This window comes from Ranitomeya imitator, unplaced genomic scaffold (genome assembly GCF_032444005.1).
Source record: "Ranitomeya imitator isolate aRanImi1 unplaced genomic scaffold, aRanImi1.pri SCAFFOLD_315, whole genome shotgun sequence".
Taxonomy (NCBI): Eukaryota; Metazoa; Chordata; class Amphibia; order Anura; family Dendrobatidae; genus Ranitomeya; species Ranitomeya imitator.
Window position 1 is genome coordinate 73,089 of NW_027193903.1, and position 19,890 is coordinate 92,978.

A 19,890-nucleotide genomic window follows, 5' to 3' on the forward strand; every position below is an offset into this window, starting at 1 on the left:
CTGTCTCTCGCAGAGGGGTAGTTTCTGAATGCTCCATTTCCTGTAATCTGGTCTTTAAAGTCTGCAGGCGATTACAATGTTCTCGGACCCAGGTAGACACCCCCGTCCATGGGTAGTCCTCCTCTGGGTCCAGCTCCAGTCGGTAATGTCACTTCCTGGGTCACCGAACAACAAGGTATAAGGAGTGTAACCGATGGTGCGATGTATTCGGTTGTTGTACACCCACACTAACTCAGCTACGAATTTAGGCCTCGGGGCTATATAGGCAATTATATTGAGGGGTATTTACACTATGTGAATCTGAATTGATATTGAATAAAGGTTATACATTTTACGGGTGTCTTTCAGTAAACTACACCCACACTAACTCAGCTACGAATTCAGGCCTCCGGGCTCTTCCTCCAGCGTTCTTAACATCTGTATAGCAAAATGTTAGAAATGTTCTACCAATCTGTGGTGGCAAGTGCCATCTTTTTTGCAATCACGTGCTGGGGTAGTAGTGTGCAGGCCTCTGATGCTAATAAGCTGAATAAGATTATTAAGAAGGCAAGTTCTGCTGTCGGCTGCAATCTGGACTCTTTTGGGGAGGTAGTGGAGAAAAGAACTCTGAGAAAGTGTATGGCAATTATGAACAATAATGCACATCCATTATATGAGCTATTCATGAGACAGAAGAGCACCTTCAGTAACCGGCTAATACTTCTGAGGTGTAAGAAGGAAAAATATAGGAAATCGTTTGTGCCCCATGGCATTTGGCACAAACGATTTCCTATATTTTTCCTTCTTATGTATGGCAATTATGAACAATAACATTAGGGTTAAACCACCAAGGTGAATGTCTACTTATTTCTCTACATTTCAGTTCACTTGTTGTGTATGTCCTATTCTAATGTATAATGTTCTTCTGTCAACAAACTGTAATGTCAACTATGTAATTCCTTTATGATTTTTATGATTTAAGTCGTGCTGCTGTGATACCATAATTTCCCACGGGATCAATAAAGTGTATCGTATCGTATAAGAGTGCGGTTGAACTGTTCACAGGCTCTATTTCCCTGAGGGTGGTAAGGTGTTGTCCGAGATGTTGTGATCTGGTACAGATGGTTCAATTCTTCCATCACTTCCATCTTCCATGCGCAAGTGTGAACAGATTCATATCTAGCAAGCTTTGCTCAGGGTATTTTATCCATCCATCACTCCTGTGTTTTTATTTTTTCCCTGTTTTTGGTTTCTGATTTAAAGTGTTCAAAGCTAATTTTTTTTCTTTCCCAATAAGGTAGATGGTGATGGTGTAAGGTGCAGTCAATAAAGAGGACACAAGGTTGCAGTCTCTTTACTTCTTTACTGAAGACTTCAGGATCCTCAATCCAGAGCACGGTTAACAGGGCTGTCTGAGACCGGTCGGTCCGATGGGCACATCCAGAGTTCCCTTCGCAGGTGGAAACCGTTGCCTACCACTAGCGCCTGTGTGTTGTAGTGCTACCCTGCTGAGCATTTGGAATAGTCCTCACAACTGCTGTTCTCGTTCGTTCTCTACAGCTCTCGCTCTTTAGTTCCAGATGTTTCTAGTTTCTCGTCCCCCAGGTATGTTATGGCTAGGACGCACCCGTATGATGGGAAGGCTCGGAGCTCTTCCGGGATCCTAGAGACACCCCTCTCCACGCGTTGCCCCCTATGTCTTCGTAGGAAATGTAAGGTAGACAGCCAACCTATAATTAACTGTCCTGCGGAGTTCGAAGTAAGGCCTAGAGTCAGTTACTCCCGCGGTGTTCCGGCCACGCGCCTCAGTAGGATGTTGCCTCGGTCTCACGGCACGACTCCTACTGGCTCTCCTTTGTGCTTGATCTCGTTTCTCACTGTTCCACAATATCCTTCTCTTCGTGTCTCTCTCTTAGGATACCGCCGCGGGGTGTGCAGGCGCGGTTCCGTAACGTTCTGCTCTGTTCGCTAGGTACCTGCCAGGTTCCCACGCCTGACAGGGACCCCCCTGTGTCTTCTCCCTGCAACACCCCCTGCCACAGGATGTTGCCTGAATCCAACCCAGTCAGCTTCTCACTAACTTCCTATCCAACCCCTAGTTTTACAAGTGTGAGTGGCCCAATAAATAAAGCCTTTTTCTCCCCCTAGTGGCCGGAGTGTGAAGTGTAATGTGTGCTGGTGATACCTGGTCAGAACTCCTTTAGTGCCATCAGACGTACCATCAGTCCCCTTAGTGGCAGAGTGACATACTGCAACGACCAGATCTCTGGGGCGCTGCATATCCACCCCTCCCTTCTCCCATGTATAACTCTGAGGCTCTACTGACATTTCTTACCCACTCCAAACCAGCCACTACCGCCATGCAGCACTCAAAACGTTCATACAAATCATCCCACCACCTGCTGTTTCTGTTTTTCTCCTTCTACTAGCTGCAGGTAACATGTCCCCAAACCCTGGACCTCCCTCCACCAGCATACATTACTCTCCTCCAGCTACATATAGAAACCCTGCTAATCTTATTAACATTCAGTGTAAGCCTTCTCCTACTGCTTTCCACTGTGCTCTCTGGAATGCACGGTCTGTGTGTAACAAACTAACTTACATTCACGATCTTTTCCTCTCTAGTTCCCTTAACCTTCTGGCTATTACAGAAACCTGGATCCAGCACTCAGACACCACCGCCGCTGCCGCTCTCTCGTTTGGTGGGCTGAAATTTTCACATACCACCAGACCTGAGAACAGACAGGGTGGAGGTGTTGGTTTACTCCTTTCATCACAATGTGCTTTCCAGGTCATCCCCCTTACATTTCCTTCCTTTGAAGTCCACGACGTCAGACTCTATAAGCCCTTCCACTTGCGGGTGGCGGTTGTTTATCGCCCTCCAGGCTCCCCCCGCCTGTTTCTAGACCACTTTGCCACCTGGCTTACTCACTTTCTATCCTGTGACATCCCCACCTTCATCATGGGAGACTTTAACATCCCCATCAATGATCCCCTCTCCCAATCTGCCTCATCTTCTCTCTCTAACTTCTTCATTCAACCTCACAGTTTACCAATTCTCCTACACATGAGGATGGGAATACTCTGGACCTGGTTTTCTCCCGTCCCGGATCGCTGCACGACTTTACTAACTCCACTCTCCCGCTCTCGGACCACAACCTTCTATCCTTCTCTGTCAACAATTGTCTCCTCACCCGGGACACCGCCACTTACCACACTTATCGGAATACACGTACCATTAATACCCAGCAGCTTATGGACAATCTCCACACATCTTTAGCCCCCATCTCCTCACTCTCCTGTCCAGACTTGGCATTGTCACACTTCAATATTACACTGAAGAATGCCCTGGATGAAGCAGCACCTTCTACACGCAGAAAGACCCAACACAGACAACGGCAGCCCTGGCACACTATGCAAACATGCTTTCTTCAGCGTTGCTCAAGGTGTGCAAAGCGGCAGTGGAGAAAATCTCTCTTCGCAGAAGACTTCATCCACTATAAGTTCATGCTCAAAACCTATAACTCTGCCCTTTCTCTGGCCAAACAATCCTACTTCACCACTCATCACCTCACTATCCAACAACCCAAAATGACTTTTTGAAACCTTAAACTCCCTCCTGAAACCTAATGTACAGGCCCCCATCTCCAATCCCAGTGGCGAGGATCTGGCCACTTATTTCCTAGAAAAAAAATCAACCACATCCATCAGGATATCTCAGCCCAATCTCCTCAGTGCCTGGATCCCCTTCCCTGCCGCACCTCAAGCTCACTAGACATCTTTGAGCCTGTTTCAGAAGAAGTTTCCAAGCTCCTCACTTCTGCTCGGCCTACAACCTGCAATAGTGACCCAATTCCTTCACCTCTCCTGCAGTCTCTGTCACCAGTGGTCACCACTCACCTGACTAAAATATTTAACCTCTCTCTTTCCTCAGGCATCTTTCCCTCCTCATTTAAACATGCCATCATTACCCCTTTTGTTGTGAATTCTGTGGCAGAGCTCCCTCCTGTGGTCACAAGTGGTACTTCGGCTGATTCTCTCTATGAGCTTCCGTTAGTGCAGGAGAGTGGTACTGCGGCTTCTGAGTTTCCTTCCTCAGGTGATGTGGTGAAGTCGTTAGGTGCTGCTCTATTTAACTCCACCTAGTGCTTTGATCCTTGCCTCCAGTCAATGTTCTAGTATTGGACTTGCTTCCTCCTGGATCGTTCCTGTGGCCTGCTGCTCTGCATAGCTAAGTTGCTCTTGTGTTTTTTTTTGTTTGCTGTTTTTTCTGTCCAGCTTGTTTATTTGGTTTTTCTTGCTTGCTGGAAACTCTGGGACGCAGAGGGTGTACCTCCGTGCTGTTAGTCTGTACGGAGGGTCTTTTTGTCCCCTTTGCGTGGTTGTTTGTAGGGTTTTGTGTTGACCGCAAAGTTGCCTTTCCTATCCTCGCTCTGTTCAGAAAGTCGGGCCTCACTTTGCTAAATCTATTTCATCTCTACGGTTGTCTTTTCATCTTAACTCACAGTCATTATATGTGGGGGGCTGCATTTTCCTTTGGGGTATTTCTCTGAGGCAAGGTAGGCTTATTTTCTATCTTCAGGCTAGCTAGTTTCTCAGGCTGTGCCGAGTTGCATAGGGAGCGTTAGGTGCAATCCACGGCTGCCTCTAGTGTGGTTGGAGAGGATTAGGGATTGCGGTCAGCAGAGTTCCCACGTCTCAGAGCTCGTTCTATGTTTTTGGGTTATTGTCAGATCACTGTATGTGCTCTGACTTCTATGTCCATTGTGGTACTGAATTACCAGCCACAACACCCTTTACTTAAAAAGCCATCCCTGGACCAGAACTGCACAGCTAACTACAGACCTGTCTCTAACCTTTCCTTCATCTCTAAACTCCTGGAAAGCTTGGTCCACTCCCGTCTAATCCGCTATCTCTCGGATAACGCTCTTCTCGACCCCTTACAATCTGGTTTCCGCTCTTTACACTCCACTGAAACTGCCTTCACTAAAGTCTCTAATAACCCAATAACAGCTAAATCCAAAGGTCATTGCTCTCTGCTGATTCTCCTGGATCTGTCATATTTGATACTGTGGATCACCAGCTCCTTCTCACCATGCTCCTCTCCATAGGCCTCAAGGACACAGCCCTCTCCTGGTTCTCCTCCTACCTCTCTGACCGCTCCTTCACTGTATCTTTTGCCGGCTCCTCTTCCTCTCCTCGTCCCCTTACTATCGGGGCTCCGCAGGGCTCAGTCCTGGGCCCCCTCTTCTTCTCTATACACTGCCCCTATTGGACAAACAATCAGCAGATTTGGGTTCCAGTACCATCTCTATGCTGACGACACCCAATTATACACTTCTTCCCCTGACATCACCCCCAATCTAATTCAAAACACCAAGGATTGTCTGTCTGCCGTCTCTAACATCATGTCCTCCCTCTATCTGAAACTAAATCTCTCCAAAACTGAACTTCTTGTGTTTCTTCATTCTACTAACCTCACTCTACCCAACATCGAAATTACCCTGGAGGGTTCAACCATAACTCCCAAACAGCATGCCCGCTGTCTTGGGGTCATATTCGACACCGAACTTTCCTTTACTCCCTATAACCGATCACTCACTCGCTCTTGTCCCCTGCGTCTTAAAAACATCTCCAGAATCTAACATTTTCTCACCTTTGAAACTGCTAAGACTCTTACTGTCGCTCTCATTCATTCTCATCTGGACTACTGCAACTCTCTTCTGATCGGTCTCCCTCTTACCAAACTTTCTCCTCTCCAATCCATCTTAAATGGGGCAGCCAGGGTCATATTTCTGTCCAACCGCTTCACCGATGCCTCCATCTTGTGCCAGTCATTACACTGGCTACCCATTCGCTACAGGGTCCAGTATAAACTCATCTCTCTCACCCACAAAGCCCTCCGCAGTTCTGCACCGCCTTATATCTCCTCTCTCATCTCTGTCTATCGCCCTACATGTGCCCTCCGTTGTACAAATGACCTAAGACTAACATCCCCCGTAATCCGAACCTCACACCTCCGTCTCCAAGACTTCTCTCATGCTGCGCCAGCTCTCTGGAATGCACTTCCCCAGACGATCAGACTGATACCTCGCCCCAACCTATTCAAGCGCGCTCTGGAAACCCATCTCTTCAAACAAGCCTACCACATCAACTACTCAGTAAACTAACTTTGTCCTGTTCCCTCCTTCCAAATATTATCTGCATGTGAATCTGCACCCTACTACTCATCTGTCTCCACACCCTCCATACACATGATAACTGCACTTGATACTTGACTATTGCACTTAAACACACGGGCTGATGACCGGATCATGCAGCTTCATATGAAAATCCCTATTTATTATAATTGCCAGACCTGAAATAACAAGCACTTTTCACCTATTGTGTCCCCCCCATTTCCTTGTAGATTGTAAGCTTGCGAGCAGGGACCTCACTCCTAATGTCACTGTTTAAATTCTCTTAACTTGTATTGAATTTGTCGGTATATGTCCCCGCTTAATTGTAAAGTGCTGCGGAATATGTTGGCGCTATATAAATAAAGATTATTATTATTATTACAACAAGTTTTGGGGTCCAATTTCTTCTCTTATCCTTGGAAAAATAAAAATTTGGGGGCGAAAAGATCATATTTTTTCACAAAAATTATTTTTTTATTTTCACGGCTCTGCATTATAAACTTCTGTGAAGCACTTGTTGGGTCAAAGTGCTCACCACACATCTAGATAAGTTCCTTAAGGGGTCTACTTTCCAAAATGGTGTCACCTGTGGGGGGTTTCAATGTTTAGGCACATCAGGGGCTCTCCAAACGCAACATGGCGTCCCATCTCAATTCCTGTCAATTTTGCATTGAAAAGTCAAATGGCACTCCTTCCCTTCCGAGCTCTGCCATGCGCCCAACAAGTGGTTTACCCCCAGATATGGGGTATCAGCGTACTCAGCACAAATTGTACAACAACGTTTGGGGTCCATTTTATCCTGTTACCCTTGGTAAAATAAAACAAATTGGAGCGGAAATAAATTTTGTGTGAAAAAAAGTTAAATGTTCATTTTTATTTAAACATTCCAAAAATTCCTGTGAAACACCTGAAGGGTTAATAAACTTCTTGAATGTGGTTTTGAGCACCTTGAGGGGTGCAGTTTTTGAAATGGTGTCACACTTGGGTATTTTCTATCATATAGACCCCTCAAAATGACTTCAATGTGATGTGGTCCCTAAAAAAAAAAATGGTGTTGTAAATATGAGAAATTGCTGGTCAACTTTTAACCCTTATAACTCCCTAACAAAAAAAAAAATTTTGGTTCCAAAATTGTGCTGATGTAAAGTAGACATGTGGGAAATGTTACTTATTAAGTATTTTGTGTGACATATCTCTGTGATTTAAGGGCATAAAAATTCAAAGTTGGAAAATTGCGAAATTTCAAAATTTTCGCCAAATTTCCGTTTTTTTCCCCACAAATAACCGCAAGTTATATTTAAGAAATTTTAGCACCATCATGAAGTACAATATGTCACGATCTGTAGAAGCGTTCTAGAGTTATAACCTCATAAAAGGGACAGTGGTCAGAATTGTAAAAATTGGCCCGGTCATTAACGTGCAAACCACCCTTGGGGGTAAAGGGGTTAAACATTAAAGACAAATTAATGACAAAAAGCAAAACACATTTTGTACCAAAGTCCCCTGTGCTTTAGCTGCAAAAACAGTATTGTGGTGCTTAAAGGGAACCTGTCACCCCCAAAATCGAGGGCGAGCTAAGCCCACCAGTATCAGGGGCTTATCTGCAGCATTCTGTAATGCATTCTGGAATGCTGTAGATAACCCGCCGATGTATCCAAAAATAAAAATAATTAAAAATGAGAAAAAGAGGTTATATTATACTCACCAAGGGACAGTCCAGGTCCGGTCCGATGGGCATCGCGGTCCGGCGCCTCCAATCTTCATCAGACGACGTCCTCTTCTTGTCTTCACGCTGCGGCTCCAGCGCAAAGTACTGCAGTGCGCAGGCCCCAGGCCTCTCTGACCTTTCCCGGCGCCTGCGCACCACAGCGTGAAGACAAGAAGAGGACGTCATCCTATCAAGATGGGAGGCCCAGGATCGGACCGCCCAGGTGAAAATAATATAACCTCTTTTTGTCATCTTTGAGGATACATCGGGGGCTTATCTACAGCATTACAGAATGCATTACAGAATGCTGGAGATAAGACCCTGGTGCCGGTGGGCTGAGCTCAACGTCAATTTTGGGGGTGACAGGTTCCCTTTAACACAAAATTCCTCTCTCAAGCGGGCGGGGCGGGGACACAGAGGAGCGGACGGGGCGGGGACACAGAGGAGCGGACGGGGCGGGGACACAGAGGAGCGGACGGGGCGGGGACACAGAGGAGCGGACGGGGCGGGGACACAGAGGAGCGGACGGGGCGGGGACACAGAGGAGCGGACGGGGCGGGGACACAGAGGAGCGGACGGGGCGGGGACACAGAGGAGCGGACGGGGCGGGGACACAGAGGAGCGGACGGGGCGGGGACACAGAGGAGCGGACGGGGCGGGGACACAGAGGAGCGGACGGGGCGGGGACACAGAGGAGCGGACGGGGCGGGGACACAGAGGAGCGGACGGGGCGGGGACACAGAGGAGCGGACGGGGCGGGGACACAGAGGAGCGGACGGGGCGGGGACACAGAGGAGCGGACGGGGCGGGGACACAGAGGAGCGGACGGGGCGGGGACACAGAGGAGCGGACGGGGCGGGGACACAGAGGAGCGGACGGGGCGGGGACACAGAGGAGCGGACGGGGCGGGGACACAGAGGAGCGGACGGGGCGGGGACACAGAGGAGCGGACGGGGCGGGGACACAGAGGAGCGGACGGGGCGGGGACACAGAGGAGCGGACGGGGCGGGGACACAGAGGAGCGGACGGGGCGGGGACACAGAGGAGCGGACGGGGCGGGGACACAGAGGAGCGGACGGGGCGGGGACACAGAGGAGCGGACGGGGCGGGGACACAGAGGAGCGGACGGGGCGGGGACACAGAGGAGCGGACGGGGCGGGGACACAGAGGAGCGGACGGGGCGGGGACACAGAGGAGCGGACGGGGCGGGGACACAGAGGAGCGGACGGGGCGGGGACACAGAGGAGCGGACGGGGCGGGGACACAGAGGAGCGGACGGGGCGGGGACACAGAGGAGCGGACGGGGCGGGGACACAGAGGAGCGGACGGGGCGGGGACACAGAGGAGCGGACGGGGCGGGGACACAGAGGAGCGGACGGGGCGGGGACACAGAGGAGCGGACGGGGCGGGGACACAGAGGAGCGGACGGGGCGGGGACACAGAGGAGCGGACGGGGCGGGGACACAGAGGAGCGGACGGGGCGGGGACACAGAGGAGCGGACGGGGCGGGGACACAGAGGAGCGGACGGGGCGGGGACACAGAGGAGCGGACGGGGCGGGGACACAGAGGAGCGGACGGGGCGGGGACACAGAGGAGCGGACGGGGCGGGGACACAGAGGAGCGGACGGGGCGGGGACACAGAGGAGCGGACGGGGCGGGGACACAGAGGAGCGGACGGGGCGGGGACACAGAGGAGCGGACGGGGCGGGGACACAGAGGAGCGGACGGGGCGGGGACACAGAGGAGCGGACGGGGCGGGGACACAGAGGAGCGGACGGGGCGGGGACACAGAGGAGCGGACGGGGCGGGGACACAGAGGAGCGGACGGGGCGGGGACACAGAGGAGCGGACGGGGCGGGGACACAGAGGAGCGGACGGGGCGGGGACACAGAGGAGCGGACGGGGCGGGGGCACAGAGGAGCGGACGGGGCGGGGGCACAGAGGAGCGGACGGGGCGGGGGCACAGAGGAGCGGACGGGGCGGGGGCACAGAGGAGCGGACGGGGCGGGGGCACAGAGGAGCGGACGGGGCGGGGGCACAGAGGAGCGGACGGGGCGGGGGCACAGAGGAGCGGACGGGGCGGGGGCACAGAGGAGCGGACGGGGCGGGGGCACAGAGGAGCGGACGGGGCGGGGGCACAGAGGAGCGGACGGGGCGGGGGCACAGAGGAGCGGACGGGGCGGGGGCACAGAGGAGCGGACGGGGCGGGGGCACAGAGGAGCGGACGGGGCGGGGGCACAGAGGAGCGGACGGGGCGGGGGCACAGAGGAGCGGACGGGGCGGGGGCACAGAGGAGCGGACGGGGCGGGGGCACAGAGGAGCGGACGGGGCGGGGGCACAGAGGAGCGGACGGGGCGGGGGCACAGAGGAGCGGACGGGGCGGGGGCACAGAGGAGCGGACGGGGCGGGGGCACAGAGGAGCGGACGGGGCGGGGGCACAGAGGAGCGGACGGGGCGGGGACACAGAGGAGCGGACGGGGCGGGGACACAGAGGAGCGGACGGGGCGGGGACACAGAGGAGCGGACGGGGCGGGGACACAGAGGAGCGGACGGGGCGGGGACACAGAGGAGCGGACGGGGCGGGGACACAGACCCTAGCAGTATAAATGGAGAGAAAGGGAGGTTTTGGTGTTTTTTCTTTTAGGAATTATACTCGTCTCTCTGACATTATCAGACGCCCACAGTGTCATCCCTTTGGGTCCTCGCATGGATTGTGGGGGCTCCAGCATTCCACTTGGTGAAGAGAAGTCCAGTGATGAGATGACATCTGCAGGGAGGTCACTGGATGGGGAAAAGCGACAATACCTAGAATAAAACAGAAAAAAAAAATCATGCAGAAACCTGGACACAAGTAGTGGCCGCCACCAGTGGCCTCCGGGCTAATACTGACCAGCACAGCGTGCGAGGACAATAAAGCCCGGGATCTGGAGACATTGTTATCACGCAGTGTCGCTCCCAGAGGTCATAGGACAGTCATCAACCTGACGTCATGTGTGCCCAATAATATTAATGAGAAAACGTTTTATGTAAAAAAGAATAAATAAAACAGGACGGACTCCGCACCATCAGGCAGATTCTCATGTTAATATCAATCCCTCAAATCTCCATCATCATTCATCCCCTCCCCTGTCCCCCCCCCCCCCACACACACACACGTAGCGCTATACATCCCTGCACCCCCCACCGCAAGAGACATCACACACTGACCTGCACAACGCGTGACATCAGCCCCCCACACCATGCAGACCCATGCGAGTAACATCAGCCCCATTCTGCAGGTAGACACCCCCCCCCCCCGCACACAGATCCCCCCACCGTCCAGCATGCACATGCAGCCCCATGCAAGCAACATCACCCCTCTCTCCCCAGGCAGATCCCCCCCACCGTCCAGCATGCACATGCAGCCCCATACAAGCAATATCACCCCTTTCTCCCCAGGCAGATCCCCCCACCGTCCAGCATGCTCATGCAGCCCCATGCAAGCAACATCACCCCTTTCTCCCGAGGCAGATCCCCCCTTCCAGCACGCGCATGCAGCCCCATGCAAGCAACATCACCCCTCTCTCCCCAGGCAGATCCCCCCTTCCAGCACGCGCATGCAGCCCCATGCAAGCAACATCACCCCTTTCTCCCCCAGGCAGATCCCCCCACCGTCCAGCACGCACATGCAGCCCCATGCAAGCAACACCACCCCTTTCTCCCCAGGCAGATCCCCCCCTTCCAGCACGCGCATGCAGCCCCATGCAAGCAACATCACCCCTTTCTCCCCAGGCAGATGCCCCCGTTCCAGCACGCGCATGCAGCCCCATGCAAGCAACATCACCCCTTTCTCCAAAGGCAGATGCCCCCACCGTCCAGCATGCACATGCAGCCCCATGCAAGCAACATCACCCCTTTCTCCCCAGGCAGATGCCCCCACCGTCCAGCACGCACATGCAGCCCCATGCAAGCAACATCACCCCTTTCTCCCAGGCAGATGCCCCCACCGTCCAGCATGCACATGCAGCCCCATGCAAGCAACATCACCCCTTTCTCCCAGGCAGATGCCCCCACCGTCCAGCATGCACATGCAGCCCCATGCAAGCAACATCACCCCTTTCTCCCCCAGGCAGATCCCCCCACCGTCCAGCATGCACATGCAGCCCCGTGCAAGCAACATCACCCCTTTCTCCCCAGGCAGATGCCCCCACCGTCCAGCATGCACATGCAGCCCCATGCAAGCAACATCACCCCTTTCTCCCCCAGGCAGATGCCCCCACCGTCCAGCATGCACATGCAGCCCCATGCAAGCAACATCACCCCTTTCTCCCAGGCAGATGCCCCCACCGTCCAGCATGCACATGCAGCCCCATGCAAGCAACATCACCCCTTTCTCCCAGGCAGATCCCCCCACCGTCCAGCATGCACATGCAGCCCCGTGCAAGCAACATCACCCCTTTCTCCCAGGCAGATGCCCCCACCGTCCAGCATGCACATGCAGCCCCGTGCAAGCAACATCACCCCTTTCTCCCAGGCAGATCCCCCCACCGTCCAGCATGCACATGCAGCCCCGTGCAAGCAACATCACCCCTTTCTCCCCAGGCAGATGCCCCCACCGTCCAGCATGCACATGCAGCCCCATGCAAGCAACATCACCCCTTTCTCCCAGGCAGATCCCCCCACCGTCCAGCATGCACATGCAGCCCCGTGCAAGCAACATCACCCCTTTCTCCCAGGCAGATCCCCCCACCGTCCAGCATGCACATGCAGCCCCGTGCAAGCAACATCACCCCTTTCTCCCAGGCAGATGCCCCCACCGTCCAGCATGCACATGCAGCCCCATGCAAGCAACATCACCCCTTTCTCCCAGGCAGATGCCCCCACCGTCCAGCATGCACATGCAGCCCCATGCAAGCAACATCACCCCTCTCTCCCCCAGGCAGATGCCCCCACCGTCCAGCATGCACATGCAGCCCCATGCAAGCAACATCACCCCTTTCTCCCAGGCAGATGCCCCCACCGTCCAGCATGCACATGCAGCCCCATGCAAGCAACACCACCCCTTTCTCCCCAGGCAGATCCCCCCACCGTCCAGCATGCACATGCAGCCCCATGCAAGCAACATCACCCCTTTCTCCCCAGGCAGATGCCCCCACCGTCCAGCATGCACATGCAGCCCCATGCAAGCAACACCACCCCTTTCTCCCCAGGCAGATCCCCCCCTTCCAGCATGCACATGCAGCCCCATGCAAGCAACATCACCCCTCTCTCCCCCAGGCAGATGCCCCCACCGTCCAGCATGCACATGCAGCCCCATGCAAGCAACATCACCCCTTTCTCCCCAGGCAGATGCCCCCACCGTCCAGCACGCACATGCAGCCCCATGCAAGCAACATCACCCCTTTCTCCCAGGCAGATGCCCCCACCGTCCAGCATGCACATGCAGCCCCATGCAAGCAACATCACCCCTTTCTCCCCAGGCAGATCCCCCCCTTCCAGCATGCACATGCAGCCCCATGCAAGCAACATCACCCCTTTCTCCCCAGGCAGATCCCCCCACCGTCCAGCACGCACATGCAGCCCCATGCAAGCAACATCACCCCTTTCTCCCCAGGCAGATCCCCCCACCGTCCAGCATGCACATGCAGCCCCATGCAAGCAACATCACCCCTTTCTCCCCAGGCAGATCCCCCCACCGTCCAGCACGCACATGCAGCCCCATGCAAGCAACATCACCCCTTTCTCCCCCAGGCAGATCCCCCCACCGTCCAGCGTGCAGCCCCATGCAAGCAACATCACCCCTTTCTCCCCCAGGCAGACTCCCACATACCTGGTCTGTGACTATGGAGGAGGAACCCAAAACACCCCAAATCCTGCACACAGTCCTCGAAATCCCGCCATGACGTCCACAGCTTCCGTTTCTCCTGTCTGCTCTATGGAGGGAGAGGCGCCGCCCCTTCCGGTCACATGGGCGTGACGTCACCAGAGGTCCTTTAGCCGCCTTGGATTTAGCCTCTAGCCTGAGACCAGGCTTCGCTGGAGTAGGTGAGTATGACGTCTTCAAGGAGGCGGGAAGTGGGAGGGGCCCGGGGCGGGGGGAGGAGCCCGGGGCGGGGGGAGGCGGCTCCGGACTCTAATTTAAAAAAAAAAAAGACCAGAAAGAAAACTTGCTCCCGTGCCGCCCCCCCTCCCCCCATCGTCCTGCCGTAGGCACGAGCACACAAGTGCGTAAACATATAATAAGTGATGATCCAGAAAGGAGAAGTCTTATTTGATTGGTGCACATTTATGGCATAAAATGCTTTATTATAAGGGGGATCCAGACACGTGTCGGCCCCGTAGTAACTGCCCGCTCCTCGCGTGGGCATCAGTTGGCACCATGAGGCGGCCATGCTGTGCCCTGACAGTGACAGTTTACCAGGAGCCGCCATCAGGATCTGACTGGAGACAAGATAGGAACAAGGTGATTACCGACATATTGTGCAGAGTCTGTGAGTCCAAAGTCGGCACAACCTGAAATCTTTGCGGAGGAAAGTGAAGAATTCTAGAATCGTAAGTTCTCTAATCAGCGCCACATGTCAGGCCGGCGTCACACTCGGCGTAAGACAATACGCTCCGTAATTTACGGCTGTAATACGCAGAAAAGTCCCCAAAATCGTGGTCCGTAGCTCCTCCGTAGGCAGGGTGTGTCAGCGTATTCTGTGCATGGCATCCTCCGTATGTAATCCGTATGGCAGCCGTACAATGGATCCATGTGCTCAAAAAATAATAAAAACATATATACTGTCTATATATATATATATATGTATATGTATGTCAGTGAGACACATGTATGTATATATATTAATATTTCATCCAGCGCGATATAGCAGAAAGCCGGTAATTCAATTGCCGTCTTTTGCTATCTCCTTCCTAAACCCGACATGATATGAGACATGTCTACATACAGTAAACCATCTCATATCACCATTTTTTCTTGCATATTCCACACTACTAATGTTAGTATGTGCAAAATTTGGGCGCTCTAGCTATTAAATTAAAGGGTTAAATGGCGGAAACAATTGGCGTGGGCTCCCACGCAATTTTCTCCGCCAGAGTAGTAAAGCCAGTGACTGAGGGCAGATATTAATAGCCTGGAGAGGGTCCACGGTTATTGCCCCCCCCCCCCCCCCCCCCGGCTAAAAACACCTGCCCCCAGCCGCCCCAGAAAAGGCACATCTGGAAGATGCGCCTATTCTGGCACTTGGCCACTCTCTTCCCATTCCCGTGTAGCGGTGGGATATGGGGTAATGAAGGGTTAATGTCATCTTGCTATTGTAAGGGGACATTAAGCCTAATTAATAATGGAGAGACGTCAATTATGACACCTATCCATTATTAATCCAATAGTAGTAAAGGGTTAAAAAAACACACACATTATTACAAAGTCTTTTAATGAAATAAACACACAGGTTGTTGGAATAATTTATTATTCTGGTAACCCACCTGAAGACCCTCGCTCTGTAACAAAGGAAAATATCTATCAGCATATGTACGGGTGTTTAATCCATATTTTAAGCACTATCATTACTAAGTGCATACATTTGATAGCACTTTGGTTCAGGATTTATTTAGCAACATTTCAATAGAGCATGCGGTTTGAGCCTCTATTTCTTCATCTCGCTTTAGTCAGTATAATTATAAGTAAATAGATGACTTTAATATTGAAATTCCTCATCAATTGGTGATTTGAAGTTAGTGGAGGTATTTTCTCAGCATGCTCTATTGTTGAAAAATTTGTTGTATCCAGGAATGTTTATTTTATCTCTTGCTCCCTCACTAGTATTATATTTTGCTCTACACCTACCTGCCATTACATTTATCTGTACGGTTTTAAGGCATTGTTTTATTTTTTGTATTTGTCTGTATTAATAAAGTTATAACTTTTTATTGAAAAGAATCAAAACACTCTTTGATTTAGCACGCAGTTTAATAATTGCCTAGCTGATCAGTATGTTTTATTATTGATGTGTAAATTAACTTGGACAATTAATTATTCGGCCTTCAGATGAGCTCACTGGTGGATTCACAGTTACCTCGTTTTGCAGTATTACATGTACTGTGATACATAGAGGCTGTAGAAACCAAACGGCTCAACATACTAAATTACATTTTACTGTAAAAATTATATTTACCCATAAATACAAGAATAAAAAAAACCAAGATGTCAATTTGACTTTGTTTTAGTGAAGCGGTGAAATCTACCAGTTCTTTAAAGCATGTGTCTGGGACTTTAACATTGATGGACTATCCTTAGGGTAGGTGATGAATGTCTGATTGGTAAGTACCCCCGGAGATCAGCCCTTCCTGGTGTCGTCGGCAGCCGGAACTGCTCAGTTATGGAGCTGCACAGCACAGCTTTGTCTACAGAATAGTGACACATGCACATACTATTCAATAGAGAAGGCATGTGCAGTACCTGGCCGTGGCCACTATACTGTCGATGGAGCTGTTCTGGACAGAGCCACAACTCAGCACTTCCAGCCGCCACCGCCACCGCCAGGATCGGTTGGGTACCGGGTGTCGCACCCCCAGTAATCAGACATTGATGACCTCTCCGAAGAATAAGCCATCAATGTTACAGCGCCAGATAGCCCCTTTAAAGCTGCTCATACACATTAGATAAATGTTGTCTGACTTTGGCGGGATCGGCAGGCCTTATACTGTGTATCGGGGTCCCCAGCTTCACCCTGAACAGAGGACGGGGGCAGAGAATGATCCGCCCTGTTGAATGTCCTTTTGTTCGGGGTGTAGATAAGCTATGGTCAGGCTGCGGCTAATGTGCATGGCCAGCTTTGGCGTGTGACTGCCATGTAATGCTTTTCAAAAACCTGACCAGCACATCCAAACATAGACTAAGTGTGAACAGGTGCATCTTTCAGCGCTGCAGTGTGCTGCCTTATTTACTTAACTTGCCATGTAATGCTGACATGTTATTATCAAGGTGTTTTTCTTACAATCTCCTTTATTTTAGTGACCCTGCTAATAATGGCCACTAGCGCACTCAGCCACAGTACAGCAACCCTGTATGTTGGGGATCTCCTTCCGGAGGTCACAGAGGAGATGCTGCATGAAAAGTTCACTCCTGCCGGCAACATTTTGTCAGTCATCATATGCAGAGACAAGATCACCGGTCAGTCTCTTGGCTACGCTTACATCAATTTCCAGCAGCCGGAGGACGGTGAGAAGCAATACACAACTATAGCTATACATTGCAGCCCTGCCAGCAACAAGGCTGGGGTGAAATATTGCAACTGTTCCACAAATATCATGGACATACAAGATTGTAGATACAGTGGGGAAAATAAGTATTTGATACGCTGCCGATTTTACATGTTTTCCCACCTACAAAGAATGCAGAGGTCTGAAATTTTTATCGTAGGTACACGTCACCTGTGAGAGACAACCTAAAAATAAAAACCAAACAATCACATTGAATGATTTTTACACAATTTACATTTTATTGCTTGAAATACTGTATATTTTTTTTAATTTCTGGCAATTTTTTAGCTTAACATATAATGTATTAAAGGGAACCTGTCACCCCGTTTTTGAAAGATGAGATATAAATAGTGTGAAATAGGGGCAGAGCTGGGCTTTACATTAGTGTCCTTTTGGTGCCTTTATTCCCCCGGGATGCTGCTGAAATACCTTTGTGAAGTGTCCGTTTTGTCCTGTCAGTCAAGTTGGTCAGGTCGAATGGGCGTTGTAAAATAGCGGTTCCTCCCCCACCTCATGCAATTCCCTGCGAAGTTTAGTTCCGCCGTTGGCGTTATGTTTAGCGCTTGCGCAGTGAATTTGCCTCCGGCAATCTGTGGGCAAAGCATAATTGACATCATTGCGCATGCGCGGGCCTTCACTTTAGCCGGGGTGCCCCGGAAGTTGTCATATCGGCAAAGTGTTATTCTGGATGCCGTATCTCATCCCACACTGCGAGCGTAAGTTTTGTGCCAAGATCGCTCGCCTGCCTTACGCTCGCAGTGTGGGATGAGATACGGCATCCAGAATAACACTTTGCCGATATGACAACTTCCGGGGCACCCCGGCTAAAGTGAAGGCCCGCGCATGCGCAATGATGTCAATTATGCTTTGCCCACAGATGGGCAAAACATAATGCGCAGGCGCCGGAGGCAAATTCACTGCGCAGGCGCTAAGAAAAAGCGCGATCTGTGCTATTCACAGATCGCGTTTACGAAAGACAAGCCGAGAATCAGGGGGAGGAACCGCTATTTTACAACGCCCATTCGACCTGACCAACTTGACTGACAGGACAAAACGGACACTTCACAAAGGTATTTCAGCAGCATCCCGGGGGAATAAAGGCACCAAAAGGACACTAATGTAAAGCCCAGCTCTGCCCCTATTTCACACTATTTATATCTCATCTTTCAAAAACGGGGTGACAGGTTCCCTTTAAAAATAAAAAAAATCTTGCAACTTTCAAACTGGACATGGGTGCTTTTATAGATTATAACTTCCTGTTGTTTCAGGAAACAACAGGTGTACATAGCTACAGTCATCAGACCTGAGTCCAATAATTTTATTAAAGCATCTAATGAGCGTGTACAAGTGTCATTGTGAAGGGAGGGTGAGCAGGGTCAGCTGTGACATCTCCTATTGTAATTAGTGGATCTTGTATTATCAGCTGTATGTAGAAGCGTTACCGTCATCCTTCCTCTGCTGATAAGGAGCCTGCTGAAAACTCTTCCTGAAAGGGCAGAAAGTATGAACAGTTCAAGATTTCTAAAAAAATTTTAGAACAAGAAAAATTTGCAAATTATTTTTTTTTAAATAAAATTAATGCAAAACAAAATATAGTAAAAAATGTTGTAGCATGGAATGCTGGAGCTGATCAACAATTCCTATCATGGCATGGCATCCTATCAGGGCGCAGAGGTCACCGAGGTGGATAAAGTCATTGATAGTCTCTTTCTTTGAAAATGTCCCCCATCCTTTCCCGCCAGCGGAGCGAGCTCTGGATACCATGAACTTTGAAGACATGAATGGCAAAGCGATGCGCATTATGTGGTGTCAGCGCAACCCGTCCGTAATAAAGAGCAGGATCGGCAACATTTTTATCAAGAACCTGGATAAGACCATCGATAGTAAATTACTGTACGACACATTTTCTGCTTTTGGCAGCATCATGTCGTGTAAGGTAAGTCAGTCATCCACCACATACGGATGTGTGAGGTCTGTGCAGTAGTAAGGTCCCTTATTAATATGAGGTGTTGCAGGTCGTGTGTGACGAAAATGGATCTAAAGGTTATGGGTTTGTACATTTCGAGACCCGCGAATCAGCCCAGAAGGCCATTGACTCGTTGAATGGCAAGATCCTAAATGACCAGAAAGTGTAAGTATGCCCTCATGTAAGGCCGGCTTCACGTGTCTGGGATTTCTGGACTCCTGGACCCCAAATCAACATTCTCATAGGTATATTTCAAGCTTTAGGGTTCGGGTCAGGAGACCTTCGGCTGGTCTGCAAACCGCGACCTGTATACAGACTGAGACGTGCCAAGACGGCCTAACACAAAGAATCCACAATCGATTATTGACTTACATGTCGCCAGTGGCAGGGGTTATCCACCTCTGGGGACTTTTTTTTTTACTTAATTGCATTTATTTGGGGCTAAAAGTCATTTTTGCAATTCAGTTTCCTTACAAAATTTGCACCTTTTGGCTTTTACAGGCTGTTTGTCTCCTCCTCCCTGCACATTCAACTTTTCTGTGGTCAGTGGTCATAAATCAGCTGAGAAGAGCTCAGAAATAGACAGATAAGTGTTAGAAGCTCTCTTTCTGGATCCTTAGGCTATGTTTACACACAGCAGCAAAATCTGCAGCGTTTCCGCAGCAGTTTCCCATGCGTTGTACAGTACAAAGTAAACCTATGGGAAACTCAATCCGCAGTGCACATGCTGTGGAAAAAAACGCGCGGAAACGCAGCGGTTTACATTCGGCAGCATGTCAATTCTTTGTGCGGGATCCGCAGCGGTTTTACACCTGCT

At 51.1% G+C, this 19,890-nt stretch overlaps 1 protein-coding gene and 1 long non-coding RNA gene across 5 annotated transcripts in view; one reads left to right on the top strand and one right to left on the bottom strand.

Moving 5' to 3' along the window:
- Positions 1-6,647: 6,647 nt before the first annotated feature.
- On the bottom strand, positions 6,648-13,813 carry LOC138654431 (uncharacterized). Its single transcript, XR_011316290.1, has 3 exons — positions 13,677-13,813; positions 10,534-10,672; positions 6,648-7,194 (listed from the first exon to the last, which is right to left on the bottom strand). It is a non-coding gene; the product is annotated as an uncharacterized lncRNA (long non-coding RNA).
- A 21-nt stretch (positions 13,814-13,834) lies between these two features.
- The window catches only part of LOC138654429 (polyadenylate-binding protein 1-like), a 31,044-nt gene continuing 24,988 nt past the window's right edge, over positions 13,835-19,890 (top strand). Inside the window, exons 1-4 of one of the 4 annotated variants that reach the window (XM_069743434.1) lie at positions 13,835-13,891; positions 16,860-17,066; positions 18,850-19,043; positions 19,123-19,238. In XM_069743434.1, the coding sequence (XP_069599535.1) occupies positions 16,874-17,066; positions 18,850-19,043; positions 19,123-19,238 (503 nt within the window). In that variant the 5' untranslated portion in view covers positions 13,835-13,891; positions 16,860-16,873. Of the gene's footprint in view, positions 13,892-13,968; positions 14,399-16,859; positions 17,067-18,849; positions 19,044-19,122; positions 19,239-19,890 lie in introns of those variants that run through there. The other 3 variants (XM_069743433.1, XM_069743431.1, XM_069743432.1) reach the window with 3 other exon arrangements.